This window comes from Dermacentor albipictus, chromosome 2 (assembly GCF_038994185.2).
Source record: "Dermacentor albipictus isolate Rhodes 1998 colony chromosome 2, USDA_Dalb.pri_finalv2, whole genome shotgun sequence".
NCBI classification, from domain to species: domain Eukaryota; kingdom Metazoa; phylum Arthropoda; class Arachnida; order Ixodida; family Ixodidae; genus Dermacentor; species Dermacentor albipictus.
This window is the reverse complement of record NC_091822.1, coordinates 109861267-109888439: the sequence shown is the minus strand read 5'-3', so window position 1 is coordinate 109888439 and position 27173 is coordinate 109861267. Positions and strand designations below refer to the sequence as shown.

The 27173-nt window shown below is 49.0% G+C and overlaps 1 protein-coding gene across 3 annotated transcripts in view; it reads left to right on the top strand.

Annotated features, from left to right (window-relative positions):
• Positions 1–27173, top strand: part of LOC135900770 (optomotor-blind protein-like) — a 115253-nt gene that overhangs the window by 78908 nt on the left and 9172 nt on the right. For 2 of the 3 annotated variants that reach the window (XM_065430334.1, XM_065430332.1), the window contains exons 3-4: positions 6277–6426; positions 19535–19611. In XM_065430334.1, the coding sequence (XP_065286406.1) occupies positions 6277–6426; positions 19535–19611 (227 nt within the window). The remainder of the gene's footprint in view (positions 1–6276; positions 6427–19534; positions 19612–27173) is intronic. The other variant, XM_065430333.2, reaches the window with a different exon arrangement.

Below are 27173 nucleotides of genomic sequence, written 5' to 3'. Positions count from 1 at the left end.
CCGCCACGTGATCCTGATCTCGGTGGACTCGGCCCAATCTACTCGCTTCCTGGCATAGACTTTAATCGACGCGCAGATGCATGGGGTGCTTCGCCAACTGCTCTGCGCTTATTTTTCTCCCGATATGCTTGCGCAACTTCGGTCGTTTAGTGAAACGTATATACGCACTTATCGTCTTCATCGCGGTGCCCGCCGCGGTATATAGGCGGCCCAGTGGCTATGGAGCATGCACTGCTGAGATCGAGGTCGCGGGTATGATCCCCGGCCGCGTCGGCCACATTCCGATGGGGACAAAATGCAGCAAGCAAAAATTAAAAAAGAACGTTCGCGTACATACATCGGATGCACGGTAAAGGGACACTAAAGGCAAATATTAAGTCAAGCTATAGTGATCGATTAGTGCTCAAGAATCTCTAAGGCGTCAATGTTATCGCGAACAGAGCCTTAATGACCTATACATTAAGGTGAATGCAGGTCATAATTAGAGACTACCCCGGAGCATTAAAGTACTTGCCCGATGACGAAAGCGCTCCTCAGTTAAACTCTGTCACTAGTACTCAAAAACTCGTTGCAAAAAACATAATTGTGTTCTATTAGAAGACGAAATAAAATGCTACTTATCCAGTTCTAATTCATTTTAAGCAACAAGAACTAATTGAAATTTTCCTTCACAACGACGCGGGCGGTCGAAAGGTTTCGTTTTCGCTCTACTCTGCGCCGCCCACGCTTTCGCGTTTCAGCAGTTTCGTTATCGCGTAGTGCTGCGCTGGTTTTGTTGGCTCGCGAAGCTCGCACAAACTGCAAGTAGCGGAGAATTCAACTGCCATGTGATGTCGCGGGATGCCCGAACTACAGTGAACTAGAATATATTCTAGTTCACTGTACCCGAACGGTCTACGCCACTTGACCAAAGAGCAGCTGCATGCGGCGAATCCACCGCTCTGTCTTGGCTCGGTGCCGCCGTCTGTCGGGCGGTGATGGCGTATGCAACGTCACCACTGCCCCGGTTGGGTGGCGGGATATTTGAATTTCGAAAAAAGGCCTTCGGACCACCCAGATGCAATATTCTCGTAAGCTAAGTCATTTCTTGGCACAAAACAAGCGTTGCGAGGTTTCTGGAATGGTATTTTAGACAGTCCACGTCGACTTGATATTTGTCTTCAGTGTCCCTTTAACGAACCAAAGGCGGTGAAACTTAATGCGGAGCTACCCCACTGTACCGCGTGCCTCATTATCAGATCGTGGTTTCGGTAGCGTAAGATCCAGGAATTTTTTTCAATTTCTTCGTTGTGACGGTGAGTGCAGCCGCCTACGTGGCTGTGGCACCCGTAGTCTTTCTTTCTTTCGTTCTTTCTTTTTTCAGAAGAGCGTGCCATGAGCTTGACTCCCCCCCACCCCCCCCAATCCCCCCTTATTGCGGTGGTGGAAGTCACTAAAACTTTTTCTTTTCTGGCTTTAATGTGATCCCGTGACGCGCCCGCCTGTAGTTCTTGCCTTCTTCTATGATAGCATCCCTTTTGTCTCTTCCACTGGTAGCCATCTAACTTTGACAAAAAAAATTGCTATATTAAGAAAACAGCTTATTGCTATATTATAAAGGTTCGCATGAGAAAACTTAAGGAAAAGATAACGTGGCTTACACTTAAAGCGCGTAAGAAAGCGTGACTCTGCGTCATCTTGTGCGCTGGTGAGCTTCCATCGGAGCTTCCAGGCAGGCTGGTCAGCCGCCATATTGTTCGTATATCGAATGCGGCCTCCATCGTTTATGACTTCGATGCTACTGTCGCCGAGATAGCTTAACCATCGCGACTTCGTCATAATTAGTACGAGACTTTTGACAACCACTGTCCGCTCTGCTGCCTGTCTAGCCGTCTAGACGAGTAGAACTCATTCTGTCTTCAGTATACCCGATGAATGGAAATAGCATATAGGTGCTTACACACATGTGCTTACGTAAACGAAAGCAGGCTTTATTCGAAATAGTTTAGTTAAGAACTTACATCTTTCACTGTGGGGATATTTCATCATGTTTGTGAGACTGTGCAGTAGGACATAAAGGCAACTTTCTGCGAGACACAGCTGTGACATGCGCGATTAACATATGCCGTACGTGCGCACTGTTGTTCAGCGTTCGCGATGTATCAGAAAGCGTCATTTTCTTTATCTTGTATGAGCGTTTTGCATGCATTGTAACTTTGCTTCCTTGCGCGCGCATTCTCACACACTGTGTGTCCGCTGTAAAGGAAGATAAGAAGGTGATCTTCACGATCCGCGTCCGCAAACCTTCTCTTATATTGCAGCGTTTCAACATTGGCAAACGTTCGGGCGTAAGCCACTTCAGGTAGCGATCGGCGTGATAAAAAAAAAAGAAGCGTAAGGCCCATCTACGGTGATTGTCGATGTAAACGAACGAAGGAACGAGCGAGCGAACGAACAAACGAACAAACGAACAAACGAACGAACGAACGAACGAACGAACGAACGAACGAACGAACGAACGAACGAACGAACGAACGAACGAACGAACGAACGAACGAACGAACGAACGAACGAACGAACGAACGAACGAACGAATGAACACCGACCACCGACTATTAACTGCCGACTACCACCAACCACGAAAACGGGTGCAAAAGGCAAATATGTATATTCGCTTTAAAAAAGGCAACCGCCGTGGTGACACCCAATGAAGGATGACAGCTAGGTAAGGGTAGTCTTCTGATATCAGCCCATGTCCATTCATAGCCTGGAAAAAAATCGATGTGGTCGAAAGAGAAGTCCCGCGTGTAAGCGCATTTCGTTGTTGCTTCGATTTTCTGCGCCTTAGACTCGGGCGTATAGTCGTTCCACCAAGGAATTCGCTATAGCCGCATATACGCCCATACCTTGTGCAGTCGCCCAGAACACTCTTTGGCTGTTTGTTTGTAACTTGTGCAACTACGTTCAGAGCCAATGTGTCGCGCACTGAAAGCTATTGCGGGGACGTTGAAGTTACTGAGAATACATTCTTGTTTTGTGTTGTTGTATTTTGGTTATTATGACGCAACCGAGTGCTACATACCGTCTTTGAAATGGAGAGCGACCGAGGATTCTCAGTTTCTGCGTTTCTTTCTAACCGGTCTTTGCAATCATTGAGAGAAAAAAAAAATATTGGCTACTAAATGGGAACAGGGCCCGCAAGTTCCAAGGCACTCAAGCTAGAGGCAGGTCAGAAAAACTTGGGAAGAAACATTATTTCGACGTGAGTCATGTGCGACGCGAAAAGCAGCCTTACAGATTCAAGTCAAGCGCTGAGTCCTTGTAAACGGCGCTGCGGCTACACAGCTGTAAATCACTCTGTCATTCGTGGCGGCTTTCCGAACACGTGACACGTATACATCTCGAAAGATGACGCGCGAACCGCCGCCCTGCGGAGCTATTTGCAGCTCAAAGCATCTTTTTCAGCTAGCAAAATATAGAATCACTTTATTAGTTAACGAGGGATGGACTGCTTTTTTTTCTAGCTGGGCTAGTTGTGCTCTATGGATAGGAAGAGAGAGAGAGAGAGATAGAGGGAGGGAGCGAGGGAGGGAGAGTGGGAGGCAACGTATTAGGACCGCATTACGAGCCTTCGCACTCGCGGCTGAGGTTTCGTGACTCACCCGGAGGTCCTAGCCTTCCTTTATTATAACCCATAATAGGCGCTCGCTCGCTACTAGTACTCGTAATAAGAGCTCACTGGAATGAAACATGGCACGCGCTTACCAGTTCGCAATTTGCTCCGCTTTGCCGTTTCTCTGGGACTGTGGCCGGGCGGTTGTCATGCGTCGTTTGAAGTATATTACACTGCCGCGGCAGCTCCCGTGGAGTGTGTACGATATACGAGGTTCGTACGCCGGAGCTGGTTTTCTGCATGTCTGAGGCTTGGCTAGCATAGGTTCGTCACAGTGGACACGGGAACAGCTGTGCACCGGTACCGAAGCTGTCGAGACAGCAAATTGTCTCTGCGGTTTCGGGGCCCACAGGCAATACCGCACAAGGGACGAAGACCACGTTGTAGGTTTAGCAAAGAACTTGCGATGGAAACAAAACAATAGATCACTTCTTTTCATGTTTGTTATGCCCGGGCTCCAACACAATGCGAAAAATAATCTTTGAAATTCTGTTTCGCAAGTTCGGCCTGGAACTGGCAATTCCCGTCATCCTTTCGTTCGGAGCTTCGACTCACGGGTACAGCCGTGGGGATGTTTGCGCCGCCGTCCCCGGACTTTGTTGTTGACCTCGAGCTGCTGCCCAGCTAAATCTAACTATAGCTGTTTCCTTCGTTATTTCTTTTTTTCTCTCTTCAGTACATTTGAATTCGGGTCAAGTAAGAAAAAAAAGACATGTCTTACATCTGTGACATTGACCGTGTCCTCTTTCGCAAGTTTCTAGGTGAAATTTCATTTCTAGAGTCATTAGCATTATTCATCCGATCCTTGGGGCCAATCCCGCGTGATGGGTATAAGGTACGAGTTGAAAGGAAGGCAACAAGAAATTGTCCTTAAGAAGGTGACGTTGTCCTCCTGTCGCAGCAAATCAGATTGTAGGTGGAGGAATGGTTGAAGTCCGCGGATTGTCTTATTGTTGTTGCTCTTGGATTACTGAAAAGCACGTAGCGTGGGCCAACATTTATTTTGTATGAGAATTTTCCCAGAATGTCCAATCAAGGGAGAGAGAGGAAGCGAAGAAGAAGTAACGTACACCAGAAATGAATCTTTCTACTTCATGACATGGTAATATTCAAAATGTAAGAGCAGGAATTCTGGAATTTGTGTTTTAAATGCGTGATATCCCATTAACATATTCCCTCCTTGCTCTCCTTTATTTCTTTTATTGCTTTCATTTCGTATCTCGCTTTAATAAAGTGGGCTACTGCAGTACACATTTCTATGTTTCACTTCTAATCGGGTCAGTTTGTATTTTCTTATTTTCATTGATCATACCCTCATCGAACTATACCAACCAACTCCTGGCTTATCCCCCACTGTGCATTTCCTCCATTTCCGAAGTACATTATCATAGTTATCATTCTCAACAATAACGACAACACCAGCAACATAATCATCACCATCATCACTCGGTTTGCTACTCGGTTTTATATGGCCCCGTCACGGGACAATGTGGAAAACTGGCAGGCACGCATGTACCAGATGGGAGTGGTGGTGGTAATGTTGATGAAGATGAATATGATTGCCGCGATGATGATGCTACAGGCGGTGTCATCCTTACAGTACTTGACCGGGAATCGCTCCGCCTGCGTGTCTCCTTCCGTGTCATGGAAGCGCTTCCGAGTGTGTTGGAAGGAAGAGGCTTCCGAAGTCCTATAGACAACATGAGTAGAAGAGGGTTTCCTCACCGAACGTGTAGAACAGAGTTTTTCTGGAAGTATCGCGGATAGTGCGAAACCAAGCGTCACGCATTCTACGTATACATAGCTGCGAAAAACTGAACTGGTCGACTCGCTTGTCGACTATAAGCGAGTCGCAGTTTCCTGAGCGTTGCAACGACGGTAATGCCCGTGGAGCGTGCTTGGACATCTGCATGAATGGGATTGGTTGAGATTTTTGGTAGAAATTTGATAGCCTCCCCTCCCTCCCCTTACCTTAACCTGAGCCGTCACCGTGGAGGAAGCAAAGGTTGCTTATGTTAAAGTAGCCATTTTTCTCCTGTCTCACATTTGCCACCGCGTTGCACAAACAGACGTAAATATCTATGCTTCTAAATGCAGAAGTTATCGGAGCACAGCATCCGAGAAAAAAAAATCGCGTTGTTAGCGTATCGTTTTGAGAAGGGAAAATCTTATGTAATGCACACGTCCTCCGTACAATGCACATCGTGCGACCTATATGAATTCATGCTTCAGCGGCCAAACGTTTCTTTCTTTTTTTCTCTCTCGAATTCTGGGCTTCAAAAACTTTTGAAGTCAGCTTTGAAGTCGGCTGTATACATTCGCGGACAAATTAAGGCATGGAAAAGACATTTCTAAAATCACCAGAAAAAGAAAAAAGAGAAGCAAGATTTCCGCTGATCGAATTTCATATGATGGCGCAGTCCATCTACCCATCCCAAGAATTAACGTCCATCGCATGGTGGAAATTCCACGCGCACCACATGCGCGTGCTCTTTCTCTTGCGTCAAGCGCGTTCTTCCGATTTTCGCGTTCCGATGCACAGCATTGTTAACAATTTACGCGGGTCGCACTGAGCTAAAGCACTGACATTTTTTTCTCCCCGCTCCCTTCCACGTCGTTTCAAGCAGACCATCCTGAACTCGATGCACAAGTACCAGCCGCGGTTCCACCTGGTGCGGGCCAACGACATCCTCAAGCTGCCCTACAGCACCTTCAGGACGTACGTGTTCAAGGAGACAGAGTTCATCGCCGTCACTGCTTACCAGAACGAGAAGGTACGTGCCCTATTCTTCCTGTGCCACTGGCCTTCGAAAGTGCCTCGAGCGGCCAGTCGCGCGGCAATATTGCCCGTATACGCGGGCTTCCTTCACGCTGGGAAAAGCACTTTTATGCGTTGCATATTGCAATCACTCAGTTCAGCCCTTGGGCGCGGCCGGGCAGCCACCAACCACGTGACGTGACGTCACGACAGCCGGAGGAAAAGCTGGGCCCCAACTCGCGCGGTCGCGCGCGGCCGCAGCCACCACTTGACTTACCGCTCCTCCCGCTAGGGGCGCTGCGCCGGCGCGTGACGCGAAAATCGAGTGCCGCCAAGCAATACCTCGCCCTCAAAAAAAAAAAAAAAAGACCGCGCAATATGCAACGCAATCTTGGCTTAACCAAGCTAAGCCTGTTTTATTTTATTTAGCACGTATTGCATCATTGATACAGCAACAGCAAGCTGTATCGGGGGTTTTACAGCGAAGCTGTGTATAGCTACCCTCCGGCGGTTGTTGATGTCCGTCCGTCTACGCGTCGCGTCGACACGAAAAAATTTTTCGTCCCCAGTCTCTCGCGAATGCTATGTAGCTCTCAATATAATGTAAGTATCTTGGAAAAAATTATACTGAAATTGGCCACTAAGACGACTCTGTCATTACGCCGAGTTTCATTTACTCGTTCACAGTGAAGTTGTGAATATCGTGGAATTCCCGTATGCCATGCGGCGGTATTTGCACACGTCATTATTGCATAAAAGAATAAATCGCTCCACAGTCAAAAGATGGTATTCGTTGTCTGTGTCCTTCAATAATAATAATAATAATAATAATAATAATAATAATAATAATATAAAACCTATATGTACACCGATGCTTCGATTGAGGTAAAATACACCACAGCTTCGCTGCTCGTTCTTCTTTACAGAGTGGAAGGGCTGATGAATTTTTTCATGTTGTTCTACAATTTTCTCATTGACACGTTTCGTCACAATTATACTATCTGAGAATTTGATTATTTAAGACTAACTCTGTAGTTAGGCGAAATGCAAAAGAAATAATCTTAGATCTCCAATCGACGGCAAACAACATTACCTTGGTTCTCTCCAGCTACATTGAATTTGCATATTTTTGAATCTTGGTGCATGATAGTTGGGACATCTTGAATATTATCTCCGCCGTGGTCCACAGGATCCCCAGTGCGTTAAGTGTACAGCGATTAGTCGACAAAATATACGTGCACTTTCTGTAGCGTACACTCACAAAATTTACCTCAGGAGCGGATTTTGCCGAGGTTTCCCGAAGACCTCCATTGCACGGTTGTAACGGAAATTGCGTCATCGTCTGACTTGGCGGCGCCTGGCCTGCATTCCTAGGCTTAGAACAACTGAAAGTTGAGCAAGTTGATAGGCATTCATGTCTCCGAAAGGAATGCGCGCAAACACGGACACAAGGAACGAAAACACCGTTCTTCTCAGTGAAAGATCTTTGTGCTGACCTTTTTTCTGCAAGCCGAACGGGCGTCTGTTTTCTAACCCGTTTATGCCCTTCACAATAACTAGGTGGCGTTGTAGGCTTTTTCTGCGCTTAATATCATCTCGTCAGCAGAGTTCGGGCGTTATCTTGGCGGTGTTCTTGAGTTTGGTATCCGGGGACGAAAGCGCAGCCCATATGGTCCCACACAGGCAGCTCGCGGTGTCACTACAAAGGAGCATTGGTGCCATCTGTCCCCGCTACGGCAAAACAAGGTGAACACGCCACGCGTTGACAGATGGCGCCACTGTACCGTTTCAGAGAAATCGCCATCTTTTGAGCCTTGTCTCCGCAGATGACGTTTCGCATTACTTAGGCAGCATGTGCCAACACATATGCTTCCCCCGCTCGTGAATCAACGTTCGAACGCGCCGCATTGCTTTGATGAATATTTCATCGCCCCATAACGCATCCTACATGTGTGACCTCGAGGCTAAACTACACCTAACTCCGGCGAGAGCGATGGCTTCTGCGACCGAACATCGAGTGACCTCAGCTCGCGGCTTCTGCGGTAATCTTCTTTGGTTCAGAAATCAAATAGTTCTGGAACCTTTCTGTGTGTGTGTGTGATGGTGACATAAAGCGCGTGGAGATACAGGCATGCGCATTTCCAGCCTGTTACTCTCTCATTTTGTGATGTCCTATCTGCCGGATGAGCGACAGGTGCCAGTTGTGTGATATCAGGGGCGTCGAGAACGCCTCGGAAGGTTACCGGATGTGCGGTGTGCGCATGTGAACGGCATTCGCGCTGCGCGAGGACCGGTAAAATCTGGCTCACATGGCCACAGCCGTGCGGCGAAGCTCGCTGGGCTTGTTCGCTTAGCACCATTGAACAACTGTCGGAGCGCTCCGTTAGCTTATACGGCTTTTCAGGCTACACTGTAAACGGAAATAACTCCGAGGTGGGAGTATACTGCTTGTCCTATAGCGACCCCCCGGTTCGGAGATTTTTTTTGCTCCGTATGATCGGAGTAGAATTTTTACTCCGTACGAGTAGAATTTTCGCGTGGAATTATGAAAGGTTTTTTGTTTTTTCTTTATTTTTTGCATTGCTATTGACGGAGTTTTTTCGAGGTGCAACGGGAGTATAAAAAGAGCCATCGCGTGAGTTGGCGCGAACATGTTTACATGCAGAGGCTGCTGGTCAAATTTCGAAATACGCACACGAGACCGCGTCGAATTCGACGGAACAAGTCAATGAAAGCACATATATCATGACATACATAAACATTTCAGAAACGCCCAATGCAGAAATTTGAAAGACATCACACGTACACGTGATACTCAAGAAGCAACGGTGCCAGTATATATAGCCACGATATTGTGTGCCTCGAAACCGCCTAGGGAGCAGCTGTGCTGTTTTCAGAATTACGACTCACATGCTCGTTCATACGAGATCTCTCTCTCTGAAATTAACAGAATACCTTAAGCAACACAAAACTGTTAATTCAAAATAGTGGGAGAAAAAAGTTAATGGCGTAATTCTTCAAAATTATCATGCCATTCTGTGAGTGCTGATGCGACTTCGCACACTGCCGGCGTTCGCGGCCAAAAAGTAGTGCGTTAGTTACAGTAAGCAAGAAAAATGTAAGTGCATGTGTTGCATAGCAAAATTAAATTTTTGCGATATAGTGGTAGCGTAGCAAGAAATTATTACGTTTGAGCATGACCCGCAGCAGCCGACATAATTAACACCAAGAAATGCGCAGTCATACATTTTATACACCGCACTACTTGCTCTGCGTCCGAGCAATCTGTCTCGGTTGCGAAAAGGAGCTACATCGCTGATCTGTCGAGTGAATCCCTAAACTCGGAGCCAGCAGGCATGCGTCTAAATCAGTGTCTCGGATAGAGCGTAATGTTAATGCAATATAGGAAGCAACGACGTGACCAAAACATATATGCGCGATAACAATTCGATTCACATCGCTCAATAAGAAGCTTTATTTTCAGTACGCATACTTATGTCCTACCGTTTATCTTCGGGCGAGGATATCCGTTCACAGATACATAAAAACAGTTGCTTGCACTCCGGTCTTTCTCAATGGCAACACAGCACCGCAACGAACTTGGGTTACGCCATTCAGGCGCGACTAGCACGGATGTCGTCGCTCGCACAGTGGCTACTGTTGCCATTGCTACGCGGTCCTTTCACACACTACACTGGACGTTGTCAGCATGTACTCAAAAGGACATAGAAGTCGCATTTCACGTACTGAAGAACACAAGACAGGGTGACGCAGCACGAAAACACAGCCAGAACGTGAGCCGACATCACGAGCCAGTGAGCAGCTTCGAGGTATACGTAAGCCTTTTTCCGCACTTGAAAACGTGGTTCTTGCAATCATCGTTGTCAGCAAAGCGATCACAGCTAATGTACTTGATGCTGAGATACAGTGAGCTTCAGGCATGCCTATAACACTTTCTGGAAGGAAATACGGGAAACAAATAGACGAAACGCTGTCACGGAACGACACTTCACAGACGTAAACAAACCGTCAGCCATGAGCACTGCCCGCTCCGCCGAACGCGCCCGGTCGCTGGAGAAGCGCACAGCCTCATGGGAAGCGCCACGTGACCAACCTGTATCGGCGGAGGGGAGTTTTTTCAAACTCCCTGTCGGAGTTTCACGGGAGAAAAAGATTTTTAAGCGGAGTAAAATCGCGCCATGTCGCCTTAATACTCCCGCAGCTAGCCAGCGGAGTGAAACGAGGGGATGGCGCTGTTTTGCTCCCATACATCGGAGTAAATATTTGAGAGGGGAGGTTTTAGGGCACATCACCTCTTAAAAACTCCCAGGTGGGTTTATTTTCGTTTACAGTGATAGGCTGGCTTGACAGGAGAATGCGTGTACTTTACGGCAGGACATTGTGTCGCTTAAAGCTAAGCGAAGGTTGTATACAGACAAGCGCATCTGTCCGGCTGCTTGAACGGACTTGAGTAGATCGATGCCAGGTCCAGAGATAATACCTCAGATTATTGCATGTTATGGAAAGCCTCGATGCAAAACGGCACTCATCTCCCTCTTTCATTTGCGTTCCAGTAGAGGCACGGTCCGGTAGTTATTTGTGTGACTATTTATGCATCCTTGTTCCAATGGACGGCAAACTTTTAAACGGAACACATTATTCTCTTTCCTGCTACCGGCGTAGGGTAGCAAACCAGGAGCGACCTGGTTGCTATCCTTGGCTTACCAAGTATGCACTGTGATGGAAAGATGGGGTGTAGTTGGTATTTTATTCTCGTAAAAAAGTGTAAACAGTGACTATCATTAATCAGCAGCGTTCCAACGTACAAAGAGGAAATTTTCCGTTTCATGCGTTTAGCTATTATACGTATACATGCAGCCCTCTGAGCGCAGTCCGTGAGGCCGGCGTCATTACAGGAGCACGCTATTGCAGGTTATGAAAGCCGCGTACAAAGCGCCTCAGGTCACTTAATATAGCCACAAAAGAGAGTGTCCATTTAGCGCTACGACGTCTACTTGCAGCAACGGTTAGAGAAAATACCGCCGAGCATCAGCGAAATTTATAGTAATAGAAAAGGCTGCATATCGAGCGACGTTTAAATCACGTCATGCCGTCTGCATTCACGACGGCTGCAGTCTCTATACGCCACAGCAGGATCGTCGCAGTTCGCGTGATGCGGGCACCCGAAGTAATGCGGAGGAAACCCGCGTGACAACCTAGAAACTAAATGGCATGAATAAGCGTTGCCGAAATGAAATGCCTAGCTGCGGCGGAAATGTTGCTTATAGTATAAAACGCGTGCCGCGAAGAGGCGAGCGGTTTGGCAGCACGAGGCTTTGTGTAATGAGTGCTGAAGTGGTGGCCGCTGTGGTTGAAACGGAACTCACTCCATCCTTCTGACACTCGTCATTAGTATAGACGGGGCAAATGAAACTGTGTGTCAGTTAGTTGAAGCGTCTTTTCTCTTTCTTTCTTTCTGTCTATTGTTTTCTATATTATTTGTTTCTTTTATCCTGCTCTCAGTGTAGACTCTCAAAAGCATTTGTGTGTGCGTGCGTGCGTGCGTGCGTGTGTGTGTGTGGGGTGTGTGTGTGTGTGTGTGTGTGTGTGTGTGTGTGTGTGTGTGTGTGTGTGTGTGTGTGTGTGTGTGTGTGTGTGTGTGTGTGTGTGTGTGTGTGTGTGCGTGTGTGTGTGTTTATTACGAGCAAGTAACAGATCTCCACCTAATGGATGGTATATAGAGCGGCTGCCCCGGAATGGCGGTGTTCCCGGGCTCGACTGCCGGACCAGGACGAATTTTTCTTCAACAGCGAGGCTTTCTCCTTCGAAGGAACCCGTATGGGTTTCCGTTGTAGCAATTGCTGAAATTAGTAGGGCGTCTCATTTTCCATTCATTAAAGATCTCAACCTCATTTTGTAGATTCCTTGCATTCGCGATTTTGACGTCCGTTTAACACATTGCAGCATTTTGTAGCTCTTTGCGATCCCCACTGTTGCCCGACCTCTTTATACATCTCAAACACACCCAAGGCTTTGTTCTGTCGCATACCGTCAAACTTAGCGCGCACAAGCGCGGTGAGCACTCTATTTAACCTCTCCTGCGGGCGGCGTTAAAGTTTGCCGGTTAACGGTGCGCCTCTAAACAAAATCATCGGTGGTTCGGTTTCCACCCGCACCGAACACACGCATTTGCGTAAAGTCGACATTTAGGATAATAGGAGTGTCCCATGCGTTTTCCGGTGAAGTCTGTCTAGCAGACGGCTTTGTACGTGGTACAGCCCAGAGGCATGCAGAAGACGTGCCACGTCTGCATGGCAACACGCAATATGCCTAAGCGCGCTCCGTAATATTGCGTGCGTAACGCTGCCGAAACGGACGTCAGGGCCCCGCGGTTGGCAACCATTTGACGACTTCGCCGCCCGTGAACCCGGCCCTACACGGGCTTCGTCGTTATACGAGCGACGTCACTACAGGACCCCGCGGCGCAGCACGTTTCGGCGATGCCGCTTTATGAGACGATGACGAACGACCTGCCCTCGCGTGTACGCATGAATAATTCGCTCTGCACCATGTCGGCGGGTCACCCGCTACCTGCGTGAGCTGGCCGGCCGGACGGCCGTATACGAATGGCCAGAGAGGAGCCGTTTGTCTTTTGTTTCTTATACTTCTGCGCCGGTAATATTGCTTTATTACCTTTTCTTTCCGTTAATTTGCTTACTGCCTCATGCGGCCGCCATGTTAGCCGTAGAGCAACCACGCGTGCTCGCGTACGTATAAAAAATTATAGGCCCGGAGGGTTCCGCCTGCGGGCTTTCCTCGCGATGGTCTACTTGGAGAGCCTATATATGAAATGTTCGGTTGTGTATAAATGCTTCTTCGTTCATTATGTAGCTAGTTCAAGTGGAGCCAGAATGAATGCGACTGAAGTCTACTTGGAAAGCCTTTACGAAATGTTCGGTTATATAGATGCTTCTTCGTTCATTATGTAGCTGTAGTTCAAGTACAGCCACAATGAATGAGACTGAGCTGTTCCAGACTTTTGCGATATTCGCAGCGCCAAACGGGCCGCATTCAGCACAGCCGAAGTGCAGGAATCGGCGACATAATAGAATCGTCATTCGAGGAGTGGCATCGAGACTGTTAACATAAATGCAGGCAACGGGAAAGTGTTCAATGCACTTCACGTACCATGCATCCTCACGTCTGCCACATGCGTAGTAAGAGAGCCTGCGGCGAGAAGAAATGAAAGAGGGGACAGAAGAAAAAAAATACAGAAAACACGGTGCACTTTGGATACGCATCAACAAGCTCCTCATGCGTTCACTGAACGCATGGATGGTTGCGGAACAGTTCGAACCTTCGCTTAAACAGCTGTCCTCTCTTCGCCTCCTGCATACTTTATGTTAGCCTGTTATCAATCCTCTACAGGCGTCAGGGTCGTAAACACGAAGTTTATTCTGACCCTTTCACGTGCCTGCTTTCAACACGCCGAGGGCGTCTGCTCTCCGCATCCTTTTGCGAAGATAGTGTGGGAGTGGGGGGGGGGGGGGGGGTACTGATGACAACCGCTCTGAGTGCACGTCAGAGGGCCGTTTACTCGCTACGGGCGTTTGCCTTCGTTGCGTTATTCGCCAACTCGTGGTGCTTCAAACGCTGGCATAGCCGTTCGAAAGTTGAATGCACGCGCCATGCTCTCACGTCAAGGGCAGTACGCTATATGTTCGGGTAATCGTGCTGCGTCTACGGGGGTCTGCACCGACGTCTTTGTATACAGTTGCCCTAACTTTGCCCGTAGAGCACGGTGGAACCGGCACACGTTATACCTAGATCGTCTTCTCATCCAGCAGCCGTGTGAAAGTCGCGAACAAGACAACATTACGCACACGACATCAACCTAGTTATCCCACTGTGTTGTCGTCATGTCGCAACTAGGCAATAGAAAGCAGTTGCCACTGTGTCGCAATAGCTACGGATTTATGATCTGTGCTCGTTGAGCCGGCACAGAGGTCGCTGAATCGAATCGCAGTTGCAACAGTCGGATTCCGAATGTGATATGCTGCGAGAGCGATCTTAACCTTGCAGTTATAGATAAACACCTTTAATTCGACCTGCGTGGCAAAAATTAGCGCTCCGAGCCTGCCACGGCGTCCCTCATAAGGACAAGTGCGCAGATGCTGGACGTTAAACTGTAGGGCCAGTATTCACAAAAGCGTACTTACGATAAACCTGATCGTAAGAACAGAGTTCAGGCAGTGGTGAATCTCGAGTACTTACAGACGGGAAACTCCGTGATGGTGGTGAGTCTTAGCAACAGGCGAGTTTAGCCTGGCAATCAAGTCTGGCAACTGCTCCGCCCGAGCGTTTGTCATAGTATTGTTTCACCACATATCCATCAGACAAGTCTCTCTTAAGAGTGCGAGAAGGAGACGCGAAGTTTCTTTGCGAGCTATAACTGGTCCTACGACGAACACAAGGTGTCGCAGGCACGCATGTGGATGGTCCTTTGGTTGAAGATTTTCCAGGGGAGCGTCCCTTTCATTTTGGAATTTCAGGAGCACGATCACAGAAAGGGTTCAATGTCTCTTGTCTCGTCACATGTCGTACAGTTCAAAGGATTGATGAATTCGGCCCTTGGGGCCGAATTCACAAATGTTCTGGTTCGTAAGTGGTCTTTGCCACTAGCTGGTTGCCTTCGCTAATATGCCCAGCATCTATATTGGCCGAAAATAGCTCTTGCGAACAATTCTGGCGCTAGCTTCTTTTGCGAATATGAGTCCAGTACTTTTGTATATCGAGGATAATTATGGGGGCTAACTATTTGTACTCAAATTCCCTCGTATTGTGAAGCCCCGCTCCAAGAAAAAAAAAACAAGAAAAGGTCCACTTTTTATTATAGGCCCTTTCTGTGCCACATGTTGTCCATTTATTTCAATTTCGCAACTGTTCACAAAAGATCGAGAAAGGTTTCGAGCACCCCGATCTGTCGGCCGCAGTGCTTTTTGTCCGAACGACGTCCGCGCTCCATCTACGGTATATACATGCAGAAGACGGTGCGGCCACCGCCTCAAGCACGGCCCCCTCGCAGGATCGCGTGAGAGCACTGACTTATGCTTCACACCTGCCACGAAGCTCCACGGGAGATCACGGCAGGAGAGCGTCTACCGTCTCTCCGCGTGCCCGATGCAAATAAAGACTTAAAAGAAAAAAAAAGGCGACGAAGAGGTCCCGGGGCGTGTCTCTGGGAGAGAGGAGGATGCCGATGTAGGCAGCGGGAACAACTCCATTCCCAGCGAGGAAGACGCGCGTGCATCTGCGTATGCGGGATGAAGGAGACGCTGACGTGCCGGGGTCCGTCAGCGCAGGGCCGCTTCCGCTGGGCGCGCGTTCATTACCGGCGCAGGGCCAACGGCAAACACGGCGGGCGATTAGGGCGGTTGTTTGCCCTCCAAGAGCTGCTTCTTCTTCCGCTGCTGCTGCTCGAGACACAACAAGCTGCCCCGTAAGCGCACGGCATCTGCTCAGCGTCAACGTCGTGACTGCAACCTTGAAAAAAAAAAAAAAAAAAGAAGGCGCATATACATGAGCGCTGCTCGGCTGCGGATTCTCCCGGAGGTGGCGTGCAGGGACGTCTTATAAGCGAACACGGACGTCTTATAAGGTCATTGTTGCGCCGGGGGTCTTGATTGCGGGTTGTGCCATAAGCACCCGACTACTCTTAAGATTACCTTTTCTTTTTTTCTCGTACGCGTACTCGGCTTGTGCGAAGTTTATGCGAAGCCTGCAGGTACTTCGCTCTATGTCTATAACAAGCGATGCATCTGAAAGCAACATTTCGAATGGGAAACTTATCTCTGTCAGGGCCACTATTGACTGCTGTCGATCTCCTCGGCTCCATATTCCTGCAAACCTGTGTGTTGTTTGAATTTATAGTTTGCCATATATACGGCGTATAACCGAAGTTTACGTGAAAAAGGGTGCAAGTGTCTGAAACACGAAATCATTTAAGCTTATGCAACTTGGAGCGTGGGCAGACAATGCGCGTAGGAAGACTGTTTCTGTAGGCCTGCCAACATTTCACAAAGCTGTAACTTTCCCATGTTATAGGACATATCCGTTCAGCTATCAACAAAAACAGCGCACAATTCAGAGTAAATGCGCCATCTCTTTACTCTGACGTTTCATTGCTTTTGAGTCCTGTATTGTGCGTATACGCAGATGAAATCTAGTTGATTGCCAGTGAGGTGTCCGTGCCGTCTGAATAAGCCCGGTGAGCTAGCAAGATAAACTCGCGGGCACTTTTTAAGCAAACGAAAGAGTACAAATGCTTCGTGCACATTCATTCAACGAGCGGTTAGATTGACGTACGGTATACCGTGACACCCAATTTGTATCACACACGCTGCTCAGCACCTCACGCCGCGTGTGTCAGCTGTCGTGCGAAAAGTTGATCGATCACTTCGAGCATTTCTCGTCTGCTGTTTAGAGTGCGTGTTGCCGATGATGGATCTGGTTGTCACATCTATATAGAGCTAGCGGCGTATAATGTTGCGAAAGTGTTCTGGGACTACTTTACAGCCGCAGTTGAGTCCGTTCATCGCTAGTTAGACTCAAATAATGTCCTTGAGAGAAATTTGCTTCCTGTTCCTGCTCTGGTGGTAAAATCCATGCGAGTCCCTTACGGTGTTACCGTTATACGTGCATTATCGTCAAGGATAAAAATGTTGGGATGCGCCCGCTGCGGTCGGCCGAGCCTACCCTTACAAGAGTGGTTATAGAAGTTTTGTAGTGTTTCCACTGACATTCTTCTTTTTCTTTATTTTTTCATTCTGTAGACTCTGCTGTAGTACACCTGAATGTCGTGTCTGATACTTACGATGGCGTAGCATTCCAGAGCTCACGGAATCGTGTCGTGGGATCGGATCCGACGCGGGATTGGTTCGCCACAGCACTGATACACCGATTTCTGATACGAATTAGAACGATGTCGTGCCGCTGTCTACATCGGTGAGCATAAAGCAAACGTTTCCGATGGGATACCGTCGAACCGGATGTCAATTATGACATCCTGTGCATCGTTTTGAGGCATGATACAGGATCCGGAAATCTCAGTACTAACACACGCACACACACACACACACACACACACACACACACACACACACACACACACACACACACACACACACACATTTGTATGTATATGTGTGTGTACACACGCACGCACACACGTACACTCACACAGCGATACCTCCTTTGTGCGCTCCACCTTTTCTTTAGTACCGCAAAGAGGTGCACAGAGGTGGGCGCTTGCGCGACTGTCGACACAGAGCGCAGGCAGGGAGCTCAAGAGGGACTTTGTGGCCAAGGCACCAGCGTTTCTATGCGGGAGCAACGCAGCACCTATAAGCGAAGCGCGTCGGGGGGAGAAACGAAGATACAATCGAGGCGGAAAAAGAAAGGAGCGCGCAGGAAGGCCTCGGTGCTACCGCTCGCGCTGCTGTTCCGTCATTAGGCCTCGGGTTCAGGCGCCGCGCCAAATGACCGTGGAGGCTCACGCGATGGCGCCGCGACACGACACCTCGGCGGAGACGCGAGCCTTCGACGAGGAGCCGGCAACTGTCGCGCGGGAAGAGACGCACGGCGCGGGCACGGCACCATCCTGTCGGGGACTTGTATCTTCCCGCACGATCCTCCTCCTCCACCTCGCGTTGGCCTTCTGCTTTCTTTCTTTTCTTTTTTGTTTGCGTAACGCGACGTTCTTTGCTTCCGTTGAACGGGTGTTGAACAGAGAAGATGTCCGCGCGGATATGCAAGCGCCGTCCAAAGTGCACGGTGTGCGGAGCTTCTCGCTGGGGCGTCTGCAGGGGCTCGATAGAATGGTGCTGTGTCTCGGACCACGTGACACGCACTCCGCTCCGGCAGGAGGCGGAAGGGAACAAACGTGCAATAGCGAAGACAGAAAGAAAGAAGGGGAAGCTGATGAACGATGTGTGAGAGAGAGAGAGAGATAAAAGAGACGAGAAAGGGAGGGAGGCTAGCCGGAAGATTCATATCCAGTTTGCCACCCTGCACTGGGGAAGGGGTAAGGGGAACAGAAAGAGCTTTAAAAAAAGTGCACGAACGTAAAAAGGTCGGAGAGCGGATATATATATATATATATATATATATATATATATATATATATATATATATATATATATATATATATATATATATATATATATATATATATATATGTAGTAGGCAAAGAGGGTTTCTTCAGGCTACCTTTCAAACGTAAAGAACTTGAGTGGTGCTACAAGGTAAACAGAACAAGTATTTAATTCCTACAGTTTCGATCGGTGGACCGATCTTCGTCAGGGTTTACAAATATGGCAGTTCGGTCGTACTGCCATATTTGTAAACCCTGACGAAGATCGGTCCACCGATCGAAACTGTACTGCCATATTTGTAAACCCTGACGAAGATCGGTCCACCGATCGAAACTGTAGGAATTAAATACTTGTTCTGTTTACCTTGTAGCACCACTCAAGTTCATATATATATATATATATATATATATATATATATATATATATATATATATATATATATATATATATATATATATATATATATATATATATATATATATATATATATATATATATATAACGAAACCGGGAGCCCGAACTCTCCCTCTATACCGTACGCTGGGCAACTGACGCTTCAGGTCCCACTGCACAAATGTTCACGGGAGGTTTTTTTTGTTTGTTTTTTTAATCCCTCGCCCAGCGATTCTTTTTTCGTCGTTCAGTAATCGGCGGAAGATGGATGTAAACACGTCGTATATATGCTGGGAGCCTGTTGTTATATAGCCCCGCCTGTTGCAGAACTTGGAACTCCTTAGATCACGGAAAGCTGCGCACAATCTGCTTGCGTGTATATATGTGCGAGGAGCCCAAAGGTGGGGGTCTCAGGCTAATGCTGCACATACAGTGGCACACATGACGCGAGTACTTCCTGCGGTTTCGTCTGACGAGAACGTCTCGTCCGTAAAGAACCGTCCAGTCGCAACTCTTGAATGCTTTCGTTCGCCCGATGATGCCTTGCATTCTTCTTACGCGTTCGTTTCTTTATCGCAGATAACCCAGCTGAAGATCGACAACAACCCGTTCGCCAAGGGATTCCGGGACACTGGCGCCGGCAAGCGGGAAAAGAAGTGAGTGTCGCGCGATCCCTCGCAATAAAAATAAGATATGTTAGCCCGCGCTCTATAGAAAGTCTATTAGGTGTTTTGCTTTAAGGTCTGTGCAATGATTTTAGACAGCCTGTAAGTGCTGGTAGTGCACGATTGGTTAATTACATTATATGCAGTGCATATGCAGTTTCTGCTAACAACCAGTTTGGTAGCCTATGTGGACAACAATAGATGAAGGGAAATAGACCTGTTAAGGTATTTTATCGAATGATAATCCGTACATTTTTCTTATCTTTTGCAGCCTAAAGGGAATTTATTTATTTATTTATTTATTTATTTATTTATTTATTTATTTATTTATTTATTTATTGAATATCTCGTGGGCCCTGATAATTTGAACGATACATGAAGGGTGGGCACAAAAACACATGGCCTATCAGATTAGAAGCTGGCTTGTCTGGACAGACAGTCTTCTTTAATAACAGTCCTGAATTGAGAGAGAGAGAGAGAGAGAGAGTGAAGAGGAGAGGCAGGGAGGTTAACCAGATATGAGTCTCCGGTTTGCTACTCTACACTGGGGATGGGGGATAGGGGTTAGAAAGATGACAGAGATGAAAACGCAAAAAAAAAAACGGAACGCGCACACATGGAGACACACACACAAAAGGCGTTCCTGAATTGAAAAGGAAAATGTCGGTAACGAGGGCGATGCAAATGACCCAGTGCTGCGTTTATAGTAAGTCTGTTTGCTCTGCTCGGCCGTCTCCGTCTGCAACATTGCGCTGAGGGTTCCAACTTCTAGTACGCCGGCGACTCCAGTGCTCGTCAACTCTTTTAACGTTCCCTGCTTTTCTTAATACGTTTCCTTTTTTTTTCTTTATTTCCCACTCTTTCGTCAGTGCATGTAGCCATCGTAAGGCTCACTTCTGTTTACGTCCCTGCCTTTTACATATTCTTTTCTCATGTATCCTTATCTGCGTTATCTACGAGATTCCGGGCTGTGCCACAAGTCCTGACTGCGCACTGCGTGACGTTGAATGCATTAGTGGAACGTCGACGCTGCGTATGACTACGTGGCGCCTTTGCAGAGCAGTTCTGTATTGTTTTCTCTTTTCTTCTCTCTTCTCTCTTCTTTCGCACACCTGTCCCCTTACCCGGTACAGGGTAACCAACCGAATGTCTTCTCTGGTTAACCTTCCTGTCATTGCTTTTATCTCTCTATCTCTGTCTCATTTCTCTTTCTGGAAAATCACGTTTTTCAGCTAGCCGCTTTAAAACACACTATAGTTAACGTTCTTACATTAGCAAAGCTAAAGTGCGCCGCAGTTAACGCTATAGTTGAACATTGCACGACCGCGCTAACGGCGCAGTATTTTGACCGGCAGGTGAATTTGAAACCTATACATTGAGATTATGTCTGGAGTCACTGGCTTGTCTGTAACGTCATAAAGCCCCGTCCATGCTTCCTTTGAACTTAGTTGGTCATTGCCATATAGTCCTCGTGTTCACTTCCTTTCTTTCGTTGCCTTTGTCGCTTACACATCCGGACCCACCTGCTCCTTCTGTTGAGCGTGAAGGCAACATAAACCCACTGACTTCTGTTGGCCGCCGCCGACTCTAATAAAACAAAGTGCCGCGGTGGCTCAACGGAGTAGACAAGAGTGTACACGCATGGCGGGGTCGTAGAGGGCAATTATCCGCTGGGCTTTAAGCTGGGAGTTTGTCATTGTAGCGAAAGTCACGTAACAACAAAACCGCTTCCTTTGAGGCTCCATTTGCAACCCGTGACTCTCCGGTTTCCCCGTATACGTGGTCGTTACCATGGCGATCGAGGCGAGTGCGGTCAGCATTTTGACTCGGTGAACCGTTGCGCGCGGCACGCTCACTCCTCGGCGGAGCTGCGGCAGTGCGCATGCGCGTTTCTTGTCGAATATGGTATCGTCAATTTAGAAGCTGAGTACTTAGTTGTATTTGTTGGATCGTGTCGTTACTGTCGTTATGCATACCCTTTTTGCTTTCAAGCGGTCAGTCAGATATCGAACCACCGCGAACCTGTATGCCGATTAATGGCGTTGAGACGCGCTGCGCTGTAAAGGCGACCATTGCACTCCGTGACTCAGCCCTTTTGCTACAGCATCCGGTACACTTCACAACTGCCTGTTGTTCCTCCGGTTACTGCTCTAAATGATAATCGTATCCCATAAACAGTTCAGCTTTGTGCCGCTTGAAACCAAACGGAATAACAACGCTGAAACAGTACAAGAAAGCTTCGGGATATATGCTACCTTCTGCAACTGTGAGCGTGTGCGTGCGTATGTATTATATGCGTGTGGGCGGGGGGAGGTGGGGGATAACGATAGAGCTGATAGGAGAAGCATGCCGCAGACTTTCGAACTCGGATTGGCACATACATTTGCGCGCTTACCGCCGGTGACGTCCGCAACGCGGCGCATTATCGCGTGCGGAGCGGTGGGCGGGTTCCATTTTTTTCCACGCCCTATCGCGCCCCCGAGCTTTCTTCCGCCGAAGCGGCGCCCGTTATCGCGTCCGCACGTATGAGCTCCTGCGTCCTTGCGGGAGACGTACTACTACACCGCGTGTACGCGCGCGTCGGGCGCGTGTTTCACCGCGCGCGATAGGTCGTGCATCGACGTTAGTTTCGACAGCGGTCGCCGAGCGATTCGTCGCCTGTTTCGACACGCCGTCGCTGCATGTGTGTGACAACGCGCACGCGGCGCGTTGCCTTGCCTGCTGCAACCGTAATGGCGCCAGAGAGAGATGGAGAGAGAGAGAGAGTGCTTCGGCAGAACTGTCGCGCCGTTTAAGCGCGCTCCCCGATCACGTCTGTCGCCGCGGTGTGCGTATACGCGCGACGCATGTCGTGCGATTACACGCCGCGCTCGGCACCTCTGCAGTGCACGAGCTTCGCGGCGCCGCCGTTGCGGGATCGCCGATGAATATGCGATCAGATGCGCACGCAATGTCCCGGCGAATCCCGTTAGCGCCCGGTAGTTCGCGCGCGTGCGACGCGGTTATGCATACCCGACCGCGCCCGTTAAGCTTTAAAAGGCACCCGCGACGCGTCGTTAATTAGCTGCAGCGCCGGTACCTAGACATATACGCGCTTCGTTCCGTACGAGTGTCACGTATATTCATTACGAGCTGTTAACGTCTGCGCGTAGGCGTACATTATACGAGCACTGCGCTGCAGGCGCACGGGTGTGTGCGATATATAGGCCGTTTCTGTCTCCGCGGGCGCATGCATCCGCGGGGGCGGCGGCCATTATTGAAATCGCGCCTCGCCTCCGCCTCGCGGCTTCCTGCCGCTCGCGGGTCGTTATTCTTCTCCTTGCTCTATAAAGTTGCTTCTGCGTTCTGGTTGTTGCCAGATTTCCCTTCTTTGCTTGTTTCTGCTTATCTCCTCGTCTTTACGTACTTTAAAGCACTGGCGCTTCGCTTTGGCGCGCAGTATAAACTAGATGGTTGCGGAACCTTGCAAGCCGTGCCGTTAATCAACACCCCGTCCCTCTTCCGCGACCCCCGGGGTCGTCCGTTCTGCTGCGGGGGGGAGACGCCCCCTAACGGCGCCGACGTGCGCGGCTTGCCTCGTTCGCAGCGTAGACGCGCAGCTGCTTCGCCTGCTCGCATTATGCGCAGACGCACGCGCATTATCGCCGCGGCGCTTCGCGACGCTTCGTCCCGCGTACTGATCTCGCACCGTGCAGCTCTAAGGGACGGGTGACTCGTGACCCCGTTGTACTTTCAAGCTTTTGTAAAGGCACGTGAAGAAATGTGGGAGAAGCAACGCAAGAAGTATATGTCAGAAGTTTCGGCCCACGAAGAAGCAAATCTTCGTAGCATGAATTCGCAAAGCGTTTCGCTCGTAAGTTAGTTTTGCTGTCGGCCGGTCACCGTTACTAAGTATATGTCCAACGTCAGTATTGGCCGTATTGGCTGTATTGGCTGTGAACTCTAGCGTAGGAGCCTTCTGTGGATACGGGCTCGTGCGATTGGGTTGGGGAGAAGGGTGGGCGAACGGCGACTTTCACACGGGGTGAAAAGTCGAGCAGCATTGTCCACGAACAACGGCGAGCTGACATCGTTTCTGTTGTTACAGCGAAGCAGCACTTGCTAGGATCACTGGCAACGACGTGTTCTCGATTTCTGTGCGACAGTACAACCTATACAGTACGCTGTTCGCGGACAACGTCGTTGACCAGCTTGTTTGCCGTGTAGTGTGACAAGCTTTACGATAAAAACTGAGCTTTAGATAAAAGTAAGAACGCCCGCAGTTGGTCGGTCACAGAGAGTCGCAAGCGTATACATACGCCGCACATCTACAGCTCCTGCAACTGTTTTTCTCCATGCTCGTTTGTAACTGCCGTGCACCCTGTTAATGGCAGTTATGCTGCGCCGCAACGTCCACGTGACCTACGCCGCAGTCATCCTGCTTGACGAACGTAGCGTACTTTCTTTTCCCTCGTCGCCTCCACTCCATCCCCCGCTCCCACCCCATTAAGCAGGCTCGTTAGTATACTTCTGCATGCGGACTCTTTTCATAAATGTAAAGCTAGCTTTGCCGCCAGCCAGTCTGCCAAGCTAATTACGGTGGAGTCATTTTTGTAATTGTGCTCCTCTCATGACAGCTGGACCCGGCTCTCGTGGTGAAAACCGTTAGCGAGGTACAAGCCGCAGCACGTGCTGCACACAGCACTTCGTCTTTGTTTGAAACTGCGAGGGGTGCCACAACATTACAGTTGGGCAAATGTGTAATGCGGGGAAGCGCGCTCGCGAATTTCCTGCATTCGCGCGCACGACCTCGCAGGGCCTCTTCCCGAGCGCGAGCGAACGTTTACACGCGGTTATACAAAAATGGTTTTGCCGCATACACGCCCTGGAGCTTGTTCCTCGCCGTAACCGCTCCATCTGGTGTAAGGAGGCGCGGCTTTGCTAAACCCTTTTATACGACTATTAGACGCGCTCGTACGCACCGTACGTCAAGCAGTGCCAGAATTGATGGAGCTGGCGTGAGCGAGCGGTTTAAGCGTACATATATATAGTTCGCCGCTCTTGTTCATGCGCCGTCCATCTTTCGTTGCTTTTTCTCTTGCGCTCCATTGTTCTCCGAGTCTAGCGCTTGCAAACCGTCACCACGTCGCCCGAACCATCAGCGCGCGTGGGCGGTGTGTGTATACGTACGCGTTCTTTAAAGGTCCGGAGTCTCCCTAACCCAACGTACATACACAGACACATACACGTGCACGCCCCACATAGCTTCTTCCCTGCATCGGTTTTTCTTTCTTTTCTCGCTACGGTAACTCGTGGTTCTATTAATAAGCGGTCTGGTTTTGGGGGGCTGCATGCCGCGTCACGTTCGCGTGGCTTCGCTGGTGGCCTCTCTCTCTCTCTCTCTCTCTCTCTCTCTCTCTCTCTCTCTCTCTCTGCGTGCGCGGGCGCGCGGCGTCTCAGCTCCGGAGCTATAAAACCGACGCGCTCCTGTCGTCGCCGTCGTTCATGACTCAAAGGGGTAACCATTAACGAGGGCGTTCCCATGGAAATGAGGTTTATACGCACGTGCTGCTGCCCTGACGAGTGGTTCGTTCTTTCTTTTTCTTTCTTTCTTTATATTCCTGTTTCCGGGTGCCCATTGACTTCCTCAACTGCGTGCGTTATAAGGGGAAATCGAAAAGCAAGCGCTTTAACGATCATCGTTAATGCCGCTGTCTCGTCAGGCGCCGCCTTTCGTTTCTCTGATAAATGAGTTGCTGAGTAGAGATCGAAGTGGAAAATGCCTGGCCTATATATATATATATATATATATATATATATATATATATATACACACACACACACACTCCATTTTGGTCTGTTTGACAGCGAAAAACAAAATAAAGCACACGAGAATGATGATGATGATGAAAAACTTTATTTATCCCTCTTTAAAGGGAAGGGGCAATGGAATAGAGGGTGGGGGAGGAACTACTTTAAGTAGGCCTCCTTTATCCTCTCAGCCCACTCCAGGATGGCCTCCTGAAGATCGGGCCTGGAGCTGCGCAAGGCAGCCTCCCACTGCTCCTCACTAGATATTAATTGCTTAAGGAAAGGGGGAAGGGGGTGCTTAGGGCACCCCCACATGATGTGGTTTAAGTCTGCTTTGGGAGAGACACAGAATTTACAAGAGGGAGAAAGGTAAATGGCGGGATGAATGCGGTGGAGGAGGTAAGGGGACGGAAAGGTGCGTGTCTGCAGCTGTCGCCACAGAACTTCACACCTACGCGGGGATTTGCCCATGAGTGGCGGAAAGGTTAAGCGGTCTAATCGGTAGTGTGCGCAGATGTCGTGGTAAGTAATAAGTCGATCCCGCGCTGTAAACGGTGCCTCCTCCGTGGCGAGGTCCGACACATCTGATGCCTGAGCCCGGACAGTAAATCCTCGGGCACAGGCATGAGCCGCCTCGTTTCCGGCAAGGCCCGCATGCGCGGGAGTCCAGATTAATGCCACAGTTTGCTGGAAAGGATGGGCCAAGAGGAGAGAAAGGGCTGGCTTAGAGACCCTACCCGCTCCGAAGTTATGTATGGCTGCTTTGGAGTCGCTAACGATAACTGATGAATTTGGAATTGTGAGGGCCAGGGCTATGGCCGCTTCCTCCGCCTCCTCCGAGGAAGAGCCAGGAATGGAGGCGGCCGCAGCGACCTGGCCGTGAGAGTTAATGACTGATATTGCATAATGATTTCTGTTCCCATATTCGGCGGCATCAACATAGAGCACGTCTTTAGAGGTGGAGAATTGTTTTTGGAGAGCCTTTGCTCGCTGCCTCCTGCGCTGTTTGTGATGCACAGGGTGCATGTTTTTAGGAAGTGGGGGGATGCAGAGGTTTTCGTGTATGTGATGTGGAATGGTGTATTTAGTCTTGATGATGGGTGCCGGAGTGATAGAAAGAGTTTGTAGAATGTGTCGACCTGTTGCGGTGTTAGAAAGTCTGCTATATTGGGATGTGAGGTGGGCTTCTGTGAGTTCAGTAAGTGTGTTGAAAGTTCCAGTAAGCATTAGCCTTTCGGTGGAGGTACGTATGGGGACTCCCAGAGCGAATTTATATATTTTGCGTAAAAGAGTGTCGATCTTATCTGATTCTGATTTAAGGAAATGTAGATATGGTGTTGCGAATGTAATCTTGCTGATGACGAAGGCCTGAATCAAGCGGAGAAGTTCGGCCTCCTTTAGTCCGCCATGTTTATTGGAGACTCGCCCTAGAAGGCGCAGGGTGTGATCGACTGTGGTGTGGAGTGTATGTAGGGTATATGTGTTGAGCCGGTTGCTTTGAATGTGTAAACCGAGCACCCGGAGCCTGTCCACTCTAGTAACAGGGATGTGGTTTAGGATTACCTCTATACTAGACATGTGTTTTCCTGCCCCCCGATGGGATGGTAGAAGCAGCAGCTCGGATTTTTGAGGGGAGCATGTGAGATTCATAGCCCCGGCATGAGCCACGACGGCGTCTGCTGCGGCCTGTAGGGTGTCTTGAATCTCTCCATCAGAACCGCCAGTCGTCCAAAGAGTGATATCATCGGCGTAGAGTGAAAATT